This window comes from Podarcis cretensis (assembly GCF_951804945.1).
Source record: "Podarcis cretensis genome assembly, chromosome: 11".
In the NCBI taxonomy this organism is placed as follows: Eukaryota; Metazoa; Chordata; class Lepidosauria; order Squamata; family Lacertidae; genus Podarcis; species Podarcis cretensis.
In genome coordinates, this window is record NC_137180.1 from 48,549,481 (window position 1) to 48,569,098 (window position 19,618).

Sequence of the window (19,618 nt, forward strand, 5' to 3'; positions counted from 1 at the left end):
CTCAGTTAACACAGTTAGTTGAATATTCATTTCTCACAGTTCTTTCAGTCTATCTGCTCTGTTGCCCAGGTTCACTTTTCTTCCTCTCTGATATATTGTGTTTACTTGCTTCCTCTCTCTTCAGTGCCTTTTCAACTTCTCCTTCAAGTGTCACCAACTGAGATTTCCCCCTTTGCTCTTTCCCCACATTCCATGCCCGACCCATCACTGGCCCAGCATTCCATGAATTCATGATGATAACGGTAAGAACTATATGAACATATGCTAAATACATATATCTTCATAAATCTAAAGCATTTTTCACCTTCTTATTTGACTCCTCTTCAGAATTAGAGTCCTTCTCGCCTGATGGTAGATGCACAACACACTGAATTAGTTGTAGCACCAGTGCAGTCACCATTTGAATATACATAGGTTCACCATCAGTGTCACTGCTGTTCAGTCTGTTGAAAAACACAAACCTATTTTACTAACGTTAAAAATGAACCCAGTGGAAAACACTAAAACCCCTGGCATTTTTTTCAATTGGCTTCAATTATTACAATGATCTCAAATCTTATTCCCACAATAGAGATGTGATTTTGCATTCAAACTAAGCAATAAGCTTCCCCCAAAGAGCAGTACATTTCTGGAACAAAAGTTGATCCAACAGAAGTGTATCACTTTTCTTTGAAGCTACATGATTTAAGCCAGGGGTGGGAACTTTTTTCCTCTACAGCCCAGCTTGACTACAAGCAAGGTTGTAGAGGAAGACCCCTGACAAAAGCAGGACTTGGAGTTGATGCTGAATTCAAGCCCCAATTTCAGCATGCATCAACTGCATGTGAAAGCTTTGAATCAGGAACCCCAGTGGAGATTGCAGTCATCACCCTTGAGCTATGACAGCAACCCACACCTTCAGAAGGGATCAGCAGCTCCCAAGTGCTATGGAACAACTGGGAGTGCTCTTCAAGGCTTTTGGTTGTTCCTTTGCAGTAATGTCTTTACCTGTCCTAAACCTAATACTGGGTGTAGATACAGATTGACAGGAGGTGTATGGCATGGGGAAAACAGCCTTGTAGGCCAAACTAGACCTGCTGGGTCTAATTTGGTCAGCAGGCCAAACTTTCCCCATGCCTGATTTAAGCATTCCCGCCTCACACTCATACATCTCCTTCCTTCAATGTTATCCCACCCTTCTTTTATAGCATTCAGAATGGCATGCTTTGCATGGCTTGATCCTATGCTATGCTCCACCCCTCTTTTATCATCTCATCAAATCTGTGATGTACATTGGGCTGTAATAGTAGCTAGTGCAGGTCACCCAGGAAGTTTCATGGTGGAGTGGGGATTGGAATAGATGCTTGCCTAGTCTTAGTCCACTAAACCTCACTGGCATTTCGTTAACCAATATTCAGTTAAGCCATATTAACAAAAAAATGAAAAAAATCAAGCAAAAAGTAGGGGATGGTAGGAGTTTTCCCTCATCTGACATTTGATGTGTTTTCTACTCTCCCAACAGCCACAAACCTTGTATGCAAAATCTGAAATTGCACCTTAGATTCAAATCCCAACCCTGCAATTATGAAGACATAGTTTGGCTTAGCATGCCCCTTGAAGCAGGCAGTTAACAATAAAATGTCTTTAAAAATCCAGACTTCTTCAAAAGATGGGAGGAGAGGGAGAGAGAAATTAGCACTGTACATTACCTGAAGTTCCTCAGACTTCTTTTGCTGGTTGGTAACCTTGCAAGTGAAGTGAAAATTTCTTCTAATATCAACTGCCTATGCTTTTCATATCTTGAGAAGACCTGAAAAAAGTTCATTATGGTTATTATATGTATTTTATTTCCTGTTTATTTTGCTGTCCAAAATACAAAACATATTACAAACACACATACACACTTATTAAAACATAAAGTTATTTTCCTATTACCAATCAATATCTATAGCCAAGAGGTATGAATCCAGAAAAGTGGTATTAATGTAAATGTATTAAATGGTTTAAAATTATTTTGGAAAAGGTACTACTAACATTAGTTTAAAATACCAACTCAAATTGTTTTCTAAGTAAACTTTCAAACCTAGTGAGGCTCACCAAGTTGTTCACACACTGAGCCATCAGGCTGGACTAATCACCGTACTTTTTCGTGAATAAGACAAGGTTTTTTTACTCTAAAATAATGTTAAAAATCTGGGGTCGTCTTATACATGCATAGTGCAGAGGGGAGATGGGCTATTGGTTGCAGCCACGAGCAGGAGCTTGTCAACGGCGATTTGGTGGGTGACTGGTGGCTGCGGCAAGGGCTGCTGTGGATGGGCTGTCGCTGCGGCAATTGGGCGTGCGAATGCCGGCTTCTGTCGGCAAGTGAACAGACGCTTTGTGGCTTTGGCGACACTTGCGATTTGTAGCATTTGTAGCATTTGTCAGTCAGGTTAGTGATTTTTGGCACTCCCCCCAAAAAAGCTCAGCAACCCTAGGCAATCCCCCCATTTTCTTACATTGGAGTCCCCCAAAATAGAGGTCGTCTTATATATGGGGGCGTGTTATACATGGAAAAATACAGTAGCTGCTTTAAAGCTGCTGTCCTAATCTACACTGCTTCAAAAGAAATTAAAAATCAGACCAATCTGCATTTGCTATAGCAATGAGATTTCTCTCTCAGGGATATCTCCTTGCAGGTTTTCAGCTACTCTCAGCATGCCCCAAATCAAGTTAGTGTCCCATCATAGACACATCAGACATGGTCTCAGTAACATAATTCCTTAACCCTTGCCTACTATCAAAGTAATAGATTTGTTTGATCGGCAGTGCTCCTGCCATCATATCCTTCCTTGTAACAATTAAGGTAAATAATGGCATGAAAGATCAGTGGCGTTGTTATACTTTTCTCACAAACCAGCAGCAATCTGGGTTATGAGGCAAAGCTTATTGAGAAGTAGTTCAGTGGGGAAAAGAACCTGTTGCCAGGCAAAGTTAGAAGTGAGGGCATGATCAGGACCAGATTAAGTAATTCATGAAAGCCACCCCCCACAAAGGTTCCTTTAAAAACCAACAACACCACAAGAAGTCATTCATTTCTGTACAATTAAATATTGGTTAAAAGGTGTGCTTACTGCAGTGACAAGTTTGATGGCGCATAACTGAAGTTCACTGACATTTTCTACAAAAAAAGGTGTTATCCCCATTGAAGAAACCTATTAACAGAAAAGGAAATATATACATAAATTCTCATAATGCTTGAAAAACGAAAATAAAATCTTTTCAACAGAAAAAGACCTCTGATCATCATCTTTTTAATTGTGTTCTCCAATTCCCATACTAGTCGCAGTAGCATACAACAGGGATGAAAAGGACCTCAGATTTAAGACAGAAAAACACATTTGTTTTCCTTGGGTATTTTGTAGTTATTGTTCTTCAAAGATTCATATATTTTCCATATAATATATATTCATAACTGACTGTCCAAGTTGCCTTATAAAATAATTTTTAAAATCTAGTAGCTTAAATTTAAGAAGTTTCATCATTACTGCTTGTAAAAGAAAAAAAATATCCACTGGAGAAGAACTTTAGACCTGTGTGTGTGCAGAAGGGGGAAGAGAAATCTGGATAAAATGGATCAAACTTACCTGAAGAATAGTGGTGTCAGTAAGAAGCTGTATCTCCAACAGTTCAGCCAAACTGCTAACAATATCACAAATTTTGTTGTATAACATCACGATTACTCTTTGCTTATGGGTAGAACACTTGGCACGCTTTGCTTTTGAGCTTAATACACCACCTAGTAAATTTTAAAACAAGACACATTTTTTAGAAATTTAGCACCGTATTAGATATAAAGCTGCTCCTCACCAAGCTCATATATTTCTCTTATCTCCCAAGATGAAATACAGTGGTACCTCGGGTTACAAACACCTCAGGTTACAAACACTTCGGGTTACAAACTCTGCTAACCCAGAAGTAGTACCTTAGGTTAAGAACTTTGCCCCAGGATGAGAACAAAAATCACGTATCCGCAGTGCGAAGCCCCATTAGCTAAAGTGGTACCTCAGGTTAAGAACAGTTTCAGGTTAAGAATGGACCTCCGGAACAAATTAAGTTCGTAACCAGAGGTACCACTGTATAGTCAACCAAGTTGACTATAATAAATCAAGTTGATTATATGTATTGTATGTATGAGAGGAAAGAGACCTTCTGAAGGGAACACTTAATGAAGCTTTTACACCATTAAGTATGCAAATTAAATTTACTCAAATCAATTATGACAGGACACCAAATAATTTCAGACTATTCAGATCCCAACAGGATTTTCCCAGTCAACATTTTCAGGGAAAATGCAACTTATACTTTAAGTTGCAGCTGGCACAGATAGCAATGGGAACCCTCTAAAGCACAAGCCAGTATTTTGAAAAATACAAGAAGAGCATCATGAAAAAGAAAAGAGACTGCTGTGATGTGCTTTGCATGGGTCTATCAACAGCTATATATTGATAGACCATCTAGCTGGAATGTCTACACAGTTGGAAGCAATAGGCTTCTCAGTACCAGTTGCTGGAAACCACAGGAGGAGATAGTGGTATTGTGTTCAGATTCTGCTTGTGAGCTTCCTATGGGCATCTGATTGGTAACTCTGAGCAGAGGATGCTGGACGAGATGAACCACTGGTCTGTTCCAGCAAGGCCATTCATATGTTCTTATGGGGCTGTCCTTTCAATTGCTCCAAAATGAGCTGCCAGGTAGTCAATCAAATTGTTTTACACTTGTCTGAGCTTCACTTGTTGCCAGTCTCAATTCAAGGTATTGATAGTGACCTTTAAAACTCCAAGCAATCTGGGACCAGAATATCAACAGTTCCCTTTTTTCCATTACACCACATATACTTGGCAGTATTAATTTATTTTAGCAGATCTCTCTCTATATTTTTAAATTTGTTGTTGGCAGACACTCTGGGCACACCAGTGGTGGAACAGAAAGGCGGGATATCAATACTGTAAACAAAATATATCTAAGTAAATTTGAGAAGGCTTACTTTACATTAGAGTGTTTGGGGAAACCCAGCCAGATGGGCGGAGTATAAAGGAGGAGGAGGAGGAGGAAGGAGGAGGAGATGATGATTTTGGATCTGCCTGTATATTCTCTACAATAGTATGATTTCAAAAAGCAAGAAATATATCTGTTATACTAACCACCATGAGGGTCCAATCGGTAAACAGGATCATACTGAGGATAAAGTGTGTTCTGTAAGTGAAATTTAGTGTATTGAATAACTCTTTCTATTACATCTTCAATATATACAGCTTTGGGCATGTTGGGTGATGTCATAATGTTGATAGCTGTAAGACAGGCATCTGCAGATTTTGTGACTCTCTCCATGATCAAGTCTCTCCATAATCTTTCCTCATCTTCAGTGTCGTTATTCTGCAGAAAAATTCAGAGTGCTAAGTTTAAAAGAAAACATTTTTAAAAAGCAATCAGAGAAAATAAATGTGAGCAAAGTTTACGCAGAAATAGTTAATATATCAATATGAAAAAGTTTAGTGATTACTCGTATTTTAAAACCTCCTAATAGCCAAATACAAACCAGGAATCTCTGTGATATATTGCACAATGCTACAATCTCAGAAAAACTCTTCCTGAAGTACAGTTGCCAACTTTTTCACCAGCTGTGCTCTTGCATCTAATCAGCCAGGGATTTTTTTCTGGTTAGTAACCGTCACCCAAAATGACCCTGCAGAATGACAACAGTGAGTGAGGCTCACACTGTTCATGGCAGTATTGGAGCCTTACTCAGTATTTCTTCACCCATTGAGATGAACTCTTATAGAGCATCATTTCTGATTTAAAAAATTCTGCTCTTTTCCATCTTCTGTTAACCAAGTAGGAAACCATGTCAGGAAGGAAGAAGCAACACAAAAACAGGGAAAAGTCACTCTGGAAGAGCTCCTGTTCCAACTAAGGAATCTGAATTTCCAATGCAAGAGCATTCAGCTATTTCCAGTAACAGGAAAGTAAGAGCATTAACTCTCTCTCAAAGTGGAAGGTAAACAAGTCACTCTAAAGTCTAATTCTGTGGAATTTAGCATAATGTGGATAAGGCATTATATAGAGGTCACAGCACTTTGCTACAGTATTCCTTTAGGCCAGGGGTTGTCAACCTGGTCCCTGCTGCCCACAAGTGGGCGTTTCAGGATTCTAGGTGGGCGGTAGGGGGTTCTACGGCACAAGCTGAATCCTCCTTCCACTGAGCACTGGTGGGTGGTAAGGAAATTTTACCATCAAGAAAGATGCATTAGTGGCCGGTAGGTATAAAAAGGCTAACTACCACTGCTCTAGGCAAACCAACAGAAAGAGAAAAAATAGAATGTAGATCTTGACCCAAGTCAGTCACAGAAGTTAGTTACAATAATGGAAAAAGGCCTTTGAGAACAAAAAAACATGCAGACATATCACTGATTGAGAAATATAGAGCAATATGCATGTATGTAAATTGTCCATCCCAAGCCTTCAGGTGAGTTTACATTTCAAAATAAAAATTGGACACTAGAGGGCAGGCATGTGCCAACTCTAGACTTGAGAGGTCCAGAATTCCTGTTTTCCACAGATGTATGTTTAGACTTTAGGGACGCAGGTGGCGCTGTGGGTTAAAGCCTCAGCGCCTAGGACTTGCCGATCGAAAGGTCGGCGGTTCGAATCCCTGCGGCGGGGTGCGCTCCCGCTGCTCGGTCCCAGTGCCTGCCAACCTAGCAGTTCGAAAGCACCTCCGGGTGCAAGTAGATAAATAGGGACCGCTTACCAGCGGGAAGGTAAACGGCGTTTCCGTGTGCGGCTCTGGCTCTGGCTCTGGCCAGAGCAGCGATGTCACGCTGGCCACGTGACCCGGAAGTGTCTCCGGACAGCGCTGGCCCCTGGCCTCTTAAGTGAGATGGGCGCACAACCCCAGAGTCTGTCAAGACTGGCCCGTACGGGCAGGGGTACCTTTACCTTTACCTTTATGTTTAGACTTTACACTTTCAGTGTCAAATTCAAGAAAGGTAGCCCCAGTCTTCTGCTAGAGTAAATACAAATAGCTCTGGTTAGCATCTGTGATTCCCTCAGTGTGTGCATTGCTAAGTGAGTGAAAGCCTTTTGCACTGCAGCCACCAACATTAAGAAGGAAGAGTAGAAGAGGTCAGGGAGAAGTAAATGGAATGGAGGGGGGTAGGGAGAAGGAAACAGATTTGAGGCAGAAAAAAGTAACAAAATGTGATGCACAGAAGCCTAGGTAATGGGAAGAGAAAGTTGGTGGGGGAAGTAATACATCGGGTACAGAGGGAATACAGAAAAGTATACAGACTGCAGAGAAAACAGAAAGGTAACAAATGGGATACAAAGGTATTTGGAAATGGGAGCAGAAAGTGGGGAGGCTAGAGAGGAGAATGAAGTTCTATGGTGGTATAAAGAAAGAGAAAAGTCTCTACTTGGAGAGAGATAATAAACAGCAGTATGGGACATGGAGAAAAGAAAGGTCAAAAAATTAGCTAAAGAGAACACTGGCTAGTTAAAATTATAACATGATGCTTGTCTTCAGTTAACGTATCAGTGATGTCCTGTTGATAAAATATAAACAAATCCTTTGTGGTTATTTGAGTTGTGCATACCTAGACTAGTGGAACCTCTATTTCAATTTAAAGAGGCTCTCTGTAGAAATGACTTCCTAGTAAGTTACTTAGACTAGATATTATTTTCTCTATGTGACATTCTCAGCTGAGGTTGGTAGCAATGTCACAGTATACTCCATGCCATCTGAACCAGCCTTATTAGGATTCCTCAGGTGCAGTCTCCAGTTCAGAAGGAGAGCTGGAGAGGCTATTTCTAGCCTCTCAATTAATGTATAAAATAAATACAATGATACTAGCATCATTTAGCAACTTACATGGTTAAGAAGAGTAGAAAGCTTTGAACCATCTTGAATGTTCTTCTCCAATATGTTCAGGACTTTCACTGTTTTTTCTGTTGAAAGCTAAAAACAGAACATTTTATCTACCAATTATCCTTCATGGATATGATAATCTCTATGTCCACCATTTGGACTTATAAACAGAGTAGTGTCTTTCATCCTCAAATTGCGTATCCTTCCTTTCACTTGCCAATTAAAAAAGTAATGGCTCCAAATAAAATTGGAAGTAGATCCTAGTTCAGCTCAAGGTTAGGATTTGGAGGGCAGGGACTGTCTCCTAGTGCCCAGACAGAGCTCGGACTAGACTGCGGGCAACTCTCACGTTACATTGGGATTACGTTCCAGATAGTGCCTAAAGCCAAAATAATGTATTGTAAAAACCCATGGGGTTCTTGAGTGGGTGGGCTTCCCAAACGGGTTTTTCCTGGATGCTCACCCCATTTTTGCCATCTTTTTAATTTATTTTAATTTCTTAATTTGCCAAGAGCATAAAGCTGAATGTGTATAAGTTGTGAGTTACCAAAACAAATAATAAATGCACACTTGTCTTTTACATTTCGTCCCAAATGCCCTGGAGATTAAAAGAGGTCTCAGGTAACATCTCTTCCAGATGAAAAATATTTGTTGAAGAATCCCTCTGTGAACAAAAATCTGCTGCATTCTTCATTTTTAAGGCAGCAATAACTTACCCTGTCCATAATGCCCATTGCCTTAATTTTAGCAGATTCACTGCCCAATTCACTAAGTTGATGCTTTCCCAATAAAAACTCCTGAGGAATTTCATCATCGTCTCCTAAAGAAGAAGAAATTGAAAGATTTAGTTTTTCTTTTCAATGCAGCAGCATGACAGAGCCATTTTAAAGATAGACATCAATATCTCAAGAAAGTTAGAGCTGCTGTTTTTATTTTATCTTTGCTCCTTATTTTTCCAGTCTTCCATTCACCTTAGTTGTGTATCAGTTTGCATTTTTTTAAAGTCCACTAATAATCTGTGTGCATTTTCATGTGCATTTCACCTAATATATACTTTTTGTATGCAATTTTTCTTAATATACGCATTTTTGTGCACAGTCTCCCCAAATATATGCTTTTTAATAAGCATATTTTTGTTGCAGAAATGCATCACAGTTTGGGAGATGTGATTACGAAGAATGTGAGCCCAGCTATTTTCTCCATCCCTCTCAACTACAGAAGTATAGGCTAGAAGATTGTCTCTCAAAACCTAGCTCAGAATTTCTCAAACTGCTCCATAGATCAGCTCCATTCAATTGGTCCACTGAAACACTGCAGAGGAATTGAGAAGTTATGAACTTTAAATTTTTGTGATGACAGAAACTGAAGCTATTTTGAGCAGGGTTGAATTATCAAGCAGGCTAACAAGACCACAATCTAAGGTTCGTGATCCAGGGGGACCCCCTATGCCATTCCATGGTTTAATATGAATGAGCAGTGTGCTTCTGCATGCTGCTCAAAAGTCTTGGCTTTGATCCTTCTGTGTGACTTGAATGCTGGAAACAAATCATAAGCATTGGCATGTTGTCAAGCAAACCTTGGCTCACATTTTGTTTCCCCCCTGACGAAACACAAGTGGTACACAGAAAGATGACTTAGCTACTATTCATGGTTTATTTAGTGAGAAACAAACCACAAGCCTGGGTCTAGATGACACAACAAGCTGCTCCTGGTGCAGCCAAGAAAGCAGGAGGAGTGAAGTGGTGACTCCACCGGTACAATGCTCAATTGCATAAAACAATTAAGGTGTAAATGATGTTTAAACATAGCCAATGTCTGCAAGTACAGCAGTTAGAGATCCCTGGCAAAAGTTGGGTAAAAAAAACCCTGAATTTCAGAACAAAAGTCTAAGCAACACATTCCACCCTGTCTAAACAGGAATTTTTGTGCTGGTTGCAATGACTATTCTTTCTTGAATTCTCAAGCGGTGCCATGGGGAGGGGGAGTTTTAGGAAAATAATGTTCAAGTCCACTAAATCTGTCAGTCAAAAAAGGCCAATATATATAGTCATCTATGTATCATTTGATAGGAAAAGGGTTATTTACCAAACGCAGTATAATCCATGTCTTCCAAATTGTCCAAAATATTTTCTACTGAAGCGCTGAACCTCTTGAAGGTAGACGAATCCATCATTTCTAATAAAAATATGAAGTATAGTATATTTGAGCCATGATCAATTAATGGCAACTAACAATGGCAAAGACATTAAAGGTAGTAAACAACAGCGGCAGCAACTTTACCTTCTGGTGTTAGCTTTGGTTCATAAGCTTTCCTCTTCTTTTGTTTCTCTCTTTTCTTCATTTTTCTAGCCACTTAAAATACAAAATGGAACATTTCCACAAATGCTTTCTTATATGGTAATGCAAAGATTGTGTTCAGACATCACTATAATCATGGTTTATGGAGATGGGAATGAGCCCAGCCTCCTCCCTGGCTCATATGCTCTCCTCTCCTCCTGCTGCATGGCTGTGAGAGGAGACAGGAAACTTTTGCTTCCGCTTTCAGTTACCTGAAGCTTAGCATTATGTCCAAACCCTAAACTGAAGTTAATCTTAATTATGGGTTGTTGAAATAAACTAGCTTCACAGCCAAGGTTAACAGCTTCCAAGCAAGCCAGGATCACAATCCAAATTCAAACCATGTTTGACTTCCAAATCCTGACTTTTTTCAAAGTCATTAACCATAGTTCCTGGTTCACATGAATGGAAAGCTATGGGCAATTGCAGCTTCCTGGTTTGTTTTGTTGCCTACATAAAAGGAGAAGTGACACGGGGGCTATGTGTAAGTACATGCAGCTCATGTATTATTGTGGCTTATTAAGCCAAGATTTCATCGTGTGAATGCAGTAATTCTTAGGTTCAGGTAGATGTCACATTTAATCAATCTCAAAAACTTCCACACTCCTTCTTGGGGACATACTGAAGTAGAGGGGAATACAAGCCAGGGGAGACTAGGCTTCTTCCTGTCACTATAAAGTATAGTTTATCATGACATTCAATATGACCAATACAACTTTAAAACTATCTGTCAATAAGTCAGCTTTTTAAGAATACTTTTTTAAAAATTAAGCCTTAGAAAAAAATTATCACTAATGTGAGAGCAAGTTTAACAGTGGTGTGATAATTACCCTCACTGAGGCTAGGAGGGGGAGAATAATCATCTACATCTGAGTCTTCTGGACTACGATTGCGATATCGACTGCTACCAGAGCTCCTCCTTCCTTCATGATAGTGGCTACTCCTTTTATGTTCTCCAGAAGCTCGTCTGTCATGTTCTTCATATTGCCAAGCTTTATCATCCTCTCTATCCTTTTTATGCCTTTTCCGAGAAGCTAGAAATTAACACACTGTTATGAATGCAAAGTCCAGTTTAAAGAAACTCAACTTATCTTCCAGCTAGGAGCAATTCACAAGCATGTTTTCACTTCTTTCTTGGTGCAGTAGTAATCATGGAGGACAAACTGATAAAGCTCAAGTTGCTAAATTGTACTGAAAGTTTTCAAGCACAGTATTCAATATACAGAAACACGGAAGCCCATCCTTTCCTGTTTCTGCTCCCAAAAGCTTTTTCAACCTTTTATTTCTTGTCTAACATATTGCTGTGCTTACCTGGGCTTCATCTCTCACCTTCGATTTTTGGGTCAAGATCTGTATGAACTATTATTATGGTTGATGTCTGACTTTCATTTGCTGTTTTCACTTCAGAAATTCCCACAGCTAAATATATAGGCTGAAGTGTGGGTTGTTTTTGTTTGTTTGTTTGTTTGAGTTAGTGCTAGTGGTAGTTTTTTTTTTTTTTTAATTAAGCAGCAACATCCCAGATGTGCATGCAGAACTGACTTGTGTGCCAGCCACTTCTCTGAAACCTTGATGCTGTTCCAGAATTCCTTTACTTACATTATTTCTCTTGCTCACTGAAACAAACATGTTCTCTCTTCTTTACCGTTTTCATCCCTGGCTCCAAATCTCATCAGGTGTTCAGTTTATATGTCTGATTCTCACTTTTCAGGCTCTCAAAAGTTGGCGGGGGGCCCTTAAAAATATATATATTGATGTTCCTGCCTGGACTCTACATTAATCTGACCCTCTTCTTGATAGACCTAATGTCTCTTATTCCATCAAACTTCTGCAACCTTTCTTCTTTTGCCTCTCCCTTAATAAGAAAATTAGTATGTTCCAGAAAAGTTTCAAAATGTAAGTTTGAATTTCTCTCCTATGCCTTTTCTCCCTCTTACTCTTTATAAATTGCCTATTGGTTGAAATTAGTGTTCCTTGACTGGATAAAACTGTGTATCTCTAGCTTCAGTTACTGAAAGGTATACTTTTTAGCTAAAACTCTGATTTTCATTTCAAGACCAAGGACACCATTATCTGTATTATTATTTTCCATTTTCCCCTAATTCTTTTAATTTTGTTTTGGAAATACAATTAAATTCCTAAACACTTTGTTTAGGGGCCTATTCATTTTATCTTCTTGTAAATAAAGCATATCTGTAGCACCATGAAAGTAGTAGGACAGGAACCCAGAAGTAGAAATGTGCATGTTATTTTCCACTCCAAAATTTTTCAAACCCTTCCACTGAACCATAAAACCTTTCTTCTGATGTTTCTTTACATTTTGTTCACTTTTTGCTCAGTTTCTAGGAAGGGAAGGAAAACATAGTAAGCCATCTTTTTCAGCCCAACTAGTTCATTAAAGGTGATTAATTTTTCTATAAAACACAATTTCCTGAAGCACCACAGATGAGTTCTCAAAATAAATTTGTTTACTGTTTAAAGAAAAAGAGCCATGTATGATTTCCATGACTGCGTTTATCTCTGTACTGTAGTGAGTTCCTATTAAGTGACCTTTGTCTAAGTCAGGCATAGGCAAACTCAGCTCTCCAGATGTTTTGGGACTACAACTCTCATCATCCCTAGCTAAGAGGACCAGTGGTCAGGGATGATGGGAATTGTAGTCCCAAAACATCTGGAGGGCTGAGTTTGCCTATGCCTTGTCTAAGTTATCTCCCCAAGAGTTGCCATACTACACCAGCATACCTCAACACAGCCTACTATAGTTTCCTCAATATGTCTACAGTACCCTACACACAAGAAAACCATCCAGACTTGTGAAGGAGAGCCAGTGGCTAAATTCTGTCTCAGCTCCTATTTGCTTTTATCTAAGGTACTCAAAATGTGAGACTGCAGGTTACATAGCTGAATCAGGAAGTGATTTACTTCAGACACTGGGTTACTCAATGAAGACCACAGAATGCTGGGAGTGTGTACACCTACTTGGTACCCCCCCCCCCATGTGAACTACCCTGGCCTCATCCTTGCTCATCTGGCAGGACTGATTAGGAAGACACCACAAACCATTTTTAACACAATATATCACCATTATCAAAATGAGAAATCACCACTCTACTTACTTTCAAAAGCCACTTCACTGTCATTGTCATCATCAGAACTGATTTCAGCGTATTTTGGTTTTTCATTTACTGTGCTACGCTTACGTTTGTTCATTTTCACTCGTTCACAGAGAGGCATGGTAGATTCAATTTCTGCTAGGAGTTCTGGAGGTAATTCCTTTAACACTGACTGATCTATGCTACCTATCAATGAAGAGTACACTGTGAGTGAATAAGGTTCTAAACAAATTAATATTTGCATGTATTGATTAGCACTTTCACCTGTCCTTTCACACGGTATCACAATATAGTTTCTAAAACTTAAAAAGTTATAGCAACTAGCAACACACAGCATTATCAGCAAAAAGACCTAATTCAAACTTTAAAGTACAAATTGTTAATTAAAATATCAAATCAATCAACAGCTCTTGTTTGCAAAAAATAAAACTTTAAAAGATCATCTCCCTCTCAGAAGCAGCCTGCTTCAGCATGACTCTTCATAAGCACAATACACAATGTTTTATTTGCACCCATTCATTACCCATTTCATATTTGCATATATAAGCAGACTGTGCATGTAATCAGATGAAGGCAACTTTGAAAAGCTAGTTATGTTGACAAAATGGATATTCCCAACTTATAGCAGAGCAATTTTATGTGCATCTTTAGATACGCTGGCATCATTTATAACAAGCATACTGTACAAACAAGTGGCAAATACATCAATACTATGGTTCAATTCAAGGACATGCCCCCTCCTGCCCTCAGCAAAGCCTTAACACAGTGAGCTATGTTGCAAGCAGCTGACAGTAACTGCTGAACACTGGGTGAAGGTGCCTCCCACAAGTTTCTGCTCACAAAAGGTGCCTCTCTCCAACTTTTGGTGAGCCTCCCCGCCCCCATAAAAACTTTCTGGGAGTCACCTTCGAATGATGTGGGAAATGAAAAATTTCCTAGAGAAAAAGAAAGCGTTGGAAAATTTTCTATTTCATATGTTCATTAAGAGCAATGAAAGAATGTCAAATGCAAAGAAGGCATAAGGTAAGCTTGGCAGTTTCAAAGTTTTTAACTTTGTTTACTGAATACAAGCAAAGTAAGCATGCTAAATCAGATCATCCTCTCTAGTCTCTGCTCCTCTCCTGTACTATTTATCCACAGTGAGCTGCAACATAACCACTGTGAAAACAAGGATCTTTCTCCAGTTATGAGAAATGAGGCATTACCCTTCTCTAACAGAACAAATGACTGAGGTTGAGATAAAACTCACAGACACCTCTTCTCCCACTTTGACCACCTGATGCATACCTCCACCCTCTAGATTGTTCAGTTATCTAAAATGTTTAACACATCTGTCATGAAATCCGTTCATGTGCTCAAATTAAAGTCTCTGACCCAGATATTAGTTATAGATCAAGAACTATTTAAATAAACCAGTTTTACACTAACTATCGAAGTATGCTTGTTTTACAGCTTAGTTACTATTGTCTCAGGCACATCTGTGAAAGGAAACAGTTCATTTTTTGAAGTGACAATGAAATAAATAAATAATCCCAACTGTAGGCCTTAAATGAGGACAATAATGACAACATTCACATATCACAGTGAGCCAGAAACCATGGTGTACCATGCATAAGCCCATTATACCTACTCTGCTCCTCCCTCCTTGTGCTGAGGAACATAGCTTATCATGGACATGTGAATATAGCCAAATTTTTTAATGCTAAAATGGGAGTTGTAGTTCCAGCATCAGTGACCATACAGTAATTGCTCTGTTTAAGTATAGATCAATATTTTGCAACCAAACATAGATTGAAAGCTAGCCACTCTTCTACATTCAGCTAATGTTTACAGAAATAAAGACATATAATACATTGATGCCTTCATATATATATTTTTGAAATTTGCATTAATTATAGTTACACATGTGTGCAATATAATAGTATCATGTTGAGCAAAAACCTTTAAAGGAAAGGATACTAATAACTGAGAAAGGACTACCATGTATAGAAATGAGTAAATTAGCTACAACCTGGACAAGAACAGAAAGGCAAAACAAGCTGAACATGGTTAACTAGGTGTACATGGCTGATCATCTGCTTATACTGTACAATATCTACAAAAACAAATTAAGTTCCACTTTTTAGGTTGATATGCAGAATTAAACAGTTAGCACTAAATCTTCATCTGTGGCTCTTCTTTGTGTGCTTCTGTCAACTGAGCTTCATTCAGCAGGTGGCTACAAGTGAAAGAATCTTCTTGATAGTGGCATACTTCCTCCACAAAGAATTCCAGCTGGCACTTACTGCAATGCCTTCTCAGCACCAAATACCATTTTATTTTCACAAACCTACTAAATCATGATTTTTTCCCTCTTTGTTTTCTTTTATCTGTTTTGATCCAAGTATACTTTGTTGATAAAGTATTAAACAGGGAAATGATTGTGTAATCATTATTTCCCGAAATCTAGGCAGATTGGTGACTTCTGTGAAATTCCAACTTTAGGACAAGACTACACCTGGAATTTTTAGAGCCATGTTTGTTTCATTATACCAAGCTAATATTGGTCATACTCAGTGTAGACCCACTGAAATTTAAAGACATGACTAATTTAGACCCATTAAAAATCCACATTGGTTATACTTAGCTGGATAAAACATAGTATTGTATTTTACTATTTTTCTGAAAAATGCAGCAGGTTACCACCAAAGATGAAAGCTAGGAACCCTAAGAAATAACGCCCAAGTAAATATATAATAAACTCGATTCCACAGCTAGGCTGAAATAAAAACATGTACTTTTCCTGTGGGGTAGAAAATCAACACCTACAATACTTTTATCTTTGTTAAACAACCTTTTTGGATAATCAAGCTATGTAAGTACAATCTAATACAAAACAATCCCTAATATGTTTACACAAAATGATTTAGGAAAGTCATGGCTCGCAACAACAGCAACAACAAGAAGAAAAACCCTCTCTACCAAAATTAAAATTTAGAATAAAACACACCACGATATTAAACATAATGGATAAAAACTTGAAAACTTACCTTTGTTTGATCTGGATGACTTGTTCTTGTTAGGTTTAAAACAAGAGCTTCTAGATTTGTCTTCTCTATCTTTAATAATTTTTTGTACATCATCCAAAGAAAGCTTCTGCAGAACAACAACTGGTTTAGCTCCTTTAGTTAGATCCTCCACAAGCCCAATCTTCTCAACTTTGTCCTTCGGTTCACCCTTAATTTCTGATTTCCTTGCTTCGTGCATGACATTACCATCTTTATCACGTTTGATTTTTGGAATGATAAAGTGTTTCAAAGCCCCTGATCTTCCCCCCAACAAATAACTGGGAAATTCCGCTTTATTGTCTGTGTGTGCTTTGTTACTATCCATTTTGCTCTTATTACCATCTGTCCTTCGTTCATCTTTACTGTTGTGTGATTTAAAACCCGGTCTATCTGGCCTTAATTTACCAATATCACTTTTACTTTCTTGTTTAATACGAGGGCTGTCAGGTCTTGGTCTCTGATCCCCAGATGACAGCCTATCCCGGGACTCACCAGACTCATGCCTGTGTTTTCTGTCTAGTTTTTCAGGTTTTGTGTTATCACATTTAATGATATATTTAGAGTCATGCTCGCCCTTACTCGAAGACCTCAAATACTCAGGTCTTCTCAGCTTGGATGAATCTCCTCTGTGTCTTTCTGATTCACCCCTGTCCTCAGATTTTTGTTTAAGGTTATCATGATCCCGTCTTAGAGAGTCAGAAACTGAACGTCCATCTGTCCTCTGTTTTAATGCATCAGGCCTTTCAGATTTCACTCTGGAAGGATCAGATTTCATGTCCATTTTATATTTAGATATATCAGGCTTCTTTTCTGAAGATGATTTACCAGAATCCCGCCTGTTTTCATGTCTGTGTTTGGGGGTTTCTGGCCTGCCTTCATTCTTCTGCTTTGGGGTTTCTGGCCTGCCTTCATTTTTCTGTTTTGGAGTATCTGGCCTCACTTCATTTTTCTGTTTTGGAGTCTCAGGTCGTTGCCTTATTTCCTGTTTGCCATTATTCTGCTTGCTCTCATTTGGTTTCACATCCACCTGTCTACTCTCATGTTTGCTCTCATGTTTAATTTCTGCTTGCTTGCTTTCAGTGTGTTTAGTTTCTATCCGTTTACTCTCATTTTGCTGCACTTCTGCTTGTTTGTTTTCATTGTGTTGTATTTCCACCTTTACACCTTCGGAATCTGACTTTTTCCTAGGGATGTCAGGGTGGTTTTCAGATTTTAGTTTAAGTACTCCAATAACATCCTCTTGAGGAACAAAAACAGAACCATCGTTACACTGCTTTATCTCTTCAGGCTTTTTGATGATGTCAGAGTCCTGAGTAGCAGTTGCCTGAGAGTCCGCCCGTCCTGCTTGTTGTAGATCAATACTAACCATCAAGGCTGGCCTCGACCCATTTCCTGCAGAACCTGTCTCCTGAGAAGCTGGTTTATTTCCTCCAGTAGCACCTCCAGCCTCCTGTGGATAGGAATCTTGTTTTCGTTTCTTCAAAGGCTTATCTGCAAATCAAAGAAAGAATAAATTAAAAATCTTCATTTTAGTGAATATATCAAGGAAATGAAAAATATGCATTTTTGTATGTTCATTGACTATGCCACATAACTGGACTGCTGTAGAAAACAATATAACTTAAAATGAATTAGGGAAAGCTACTGAGATTTAAAAACAAAACAGTCACACTAAATTATGTTTGAATCATCTACAGCAAGATAGAACCAATTATACCAGCAAGAACAGGAAATAATTAAATTTCATTCAACATTCATTAAATAAATATTCTTTGAGGAATAAATATGATTCTGAATTACATCTGTAACCTGAAGCATCTGTAACCTGAGGTACCACTGTATTCTGTCTAAAAGATTTGTGGTTAGCAATGAGCTTTTACAAAATTCCTGACATCCACCAGGGGGAGCCCTGAGTTCTGCTGCCTGCCAATGCAAGAACTGCTAGGCAATGCTTATTTCCAAATGTATCAGTGGGAAATGATAGGATTTGATTCCCTCCTCCCCCGCCCCCTTGCATGGGGTTGAGCTAAGACTTCACCTGTTCTGGTGGTTACTTTCATTTTCTATTTTAGTTCTGTGGCTGCTTATTCCTAAACAAACAGCCCACAATTTGGGGCAACAAAAGGGAAGTAAACAAACAACCAACTGTAGTAGCACCAAAGAGGGAGAGGAGGAAGCAAAGTAAAAATAAAAACAAAAACAAAAACATCACCAATTCAAAAATATACAATAGGAAAAGCACCAGACCAAGAAAAGGCAAGTACTCAACAGAGAGCAAGGAGACTCAATCATCACCAACTGCAGGCAGGAAAAGTCAGTCTGGTGTGAGGGATCACTCCTCCCACTGGAGAGGAGGCAAAAGGCTTCAGTGAACCTGCCTGTTCCTTCCAGTAGGCAGTGCCATCTCTATGAGGAACACCATCCATCATTCTCTAGTAAACCCTCCCCTGCCCCCAAAGTAAGGAACTTAAAAAACTAAAGGTAGCTAAACTAGGTCTCTTTAGTCCTGGCCACTGCAGCAGTGGTGGAAAAGGTGGAGGAAAACCCAATTTCTGAAAGACAAGTACCATAGCACTATAAAAGTGAAGGTGGAAAGAAAATCATTGCACAGAGAAATCCTGCCTCCTACTTGACTGAGCATAGAGTACGCCAGTGTCTGGGTGATTGGATAGTGCCAAAGAAAGAAATTACTAGTATTCAACAGTCACAAAGTTCATTAATAAATCTATAGCTCTTGTGCAGATTTTTAGGACTACAGAAATTATAGTCCAGCAATCAGAACTCAGACCATCAGCCATGTCTTGTGGTCAGCATGACAACCCACCTATTTTTACAGTCCTCAGGAGAACGAGTTTTGCCAAGGCAGAGTGGCTTGGGGAATCAGAAGGTAAACAGACATTATACACCTGTACATGTAAAACCTCATTATTTTGGTTCTCCTGGCATGCATTTGTTTGTATCCCTAATTACAACAATTTTAGTTGAACCAAAATTTCTCAAAAGCCTTTTTTTCTGAAAGAACTTGGAGATTTCACCCAGAAAAATATGTCACTTTGAAAATTTTATCTGAATGCTCTCCACCATTTTTTGTGGTGAACACTTTTTCCTTCTACAATGCCTTGGAATGGTGTTAGGTCCAGGCAATGTTAAGAATGCAAAATGGTGGCCAGGCTGCCAACAGTTTCTTGCAACAGCAGTGGGGGTATTAATGAGAAAAACAAGCTATACTACTG

At 38.9% G+C, this 19,618-nt stretch overlaps 1 protein-coding gene across 3 annotated transcripts in view; it reads right to left on the reverse strand.

Moving 5' to 3' along the window:
- The window catches only part of NIPBL (NIPBL cohesin loading factor), a 123,227-nt gene that overhangs the window by 23,802 nt on the left and 79,807 nt on the right, over positions 1-19,618 (reverse strand). For all 3 annotated transcript variants that reach the window (XM_079994646.1, XM_079994648.1, XM_079994647.1), the window contains 12 exons: positions 16,368-17,876; positions 13,342-13,524; positions 11,056-11,259; positions 10,169-10,240; positions 9,974-10,063; positions 8,605-8,708; positions 7,892-7,978; positions 5,166-5,397; positions 3,609-3,760; positions 3,096-3,176; positions 1,689-1,789; positions 305-443 (listed from right to left, as the gene is read on the reverse strand). In XM_079994646.1, the coding sequence (XP_079850772.1) occupies positions 305-443; positions 1,689-1,789; positions 3,096-3,176; positions 3,609-3,760; positions 5,166-5,397; positions 7,892-7,978; positions 8,605-8,708; positions 9,974-10,063; positions 10,169-10,240; positions 11,056-11,259; positions 13,342-13,524; positions 16,368-17,876 (2,954 nt within the window). The remainder of the gene's footprint in view (positions 1-304; positions 444-1,688; positions 1,790-3,095; positions 3,177-3,608; positions 3,761-5,165; positions 5,398-7,891; positions 7,979-8,604; positions 8,709-9,973; positions 10,064-10,168; positions 10,241-11,055; positions 11,260-13,341; positions 13,525-16,367; positions 17,877-19,618) is intronic.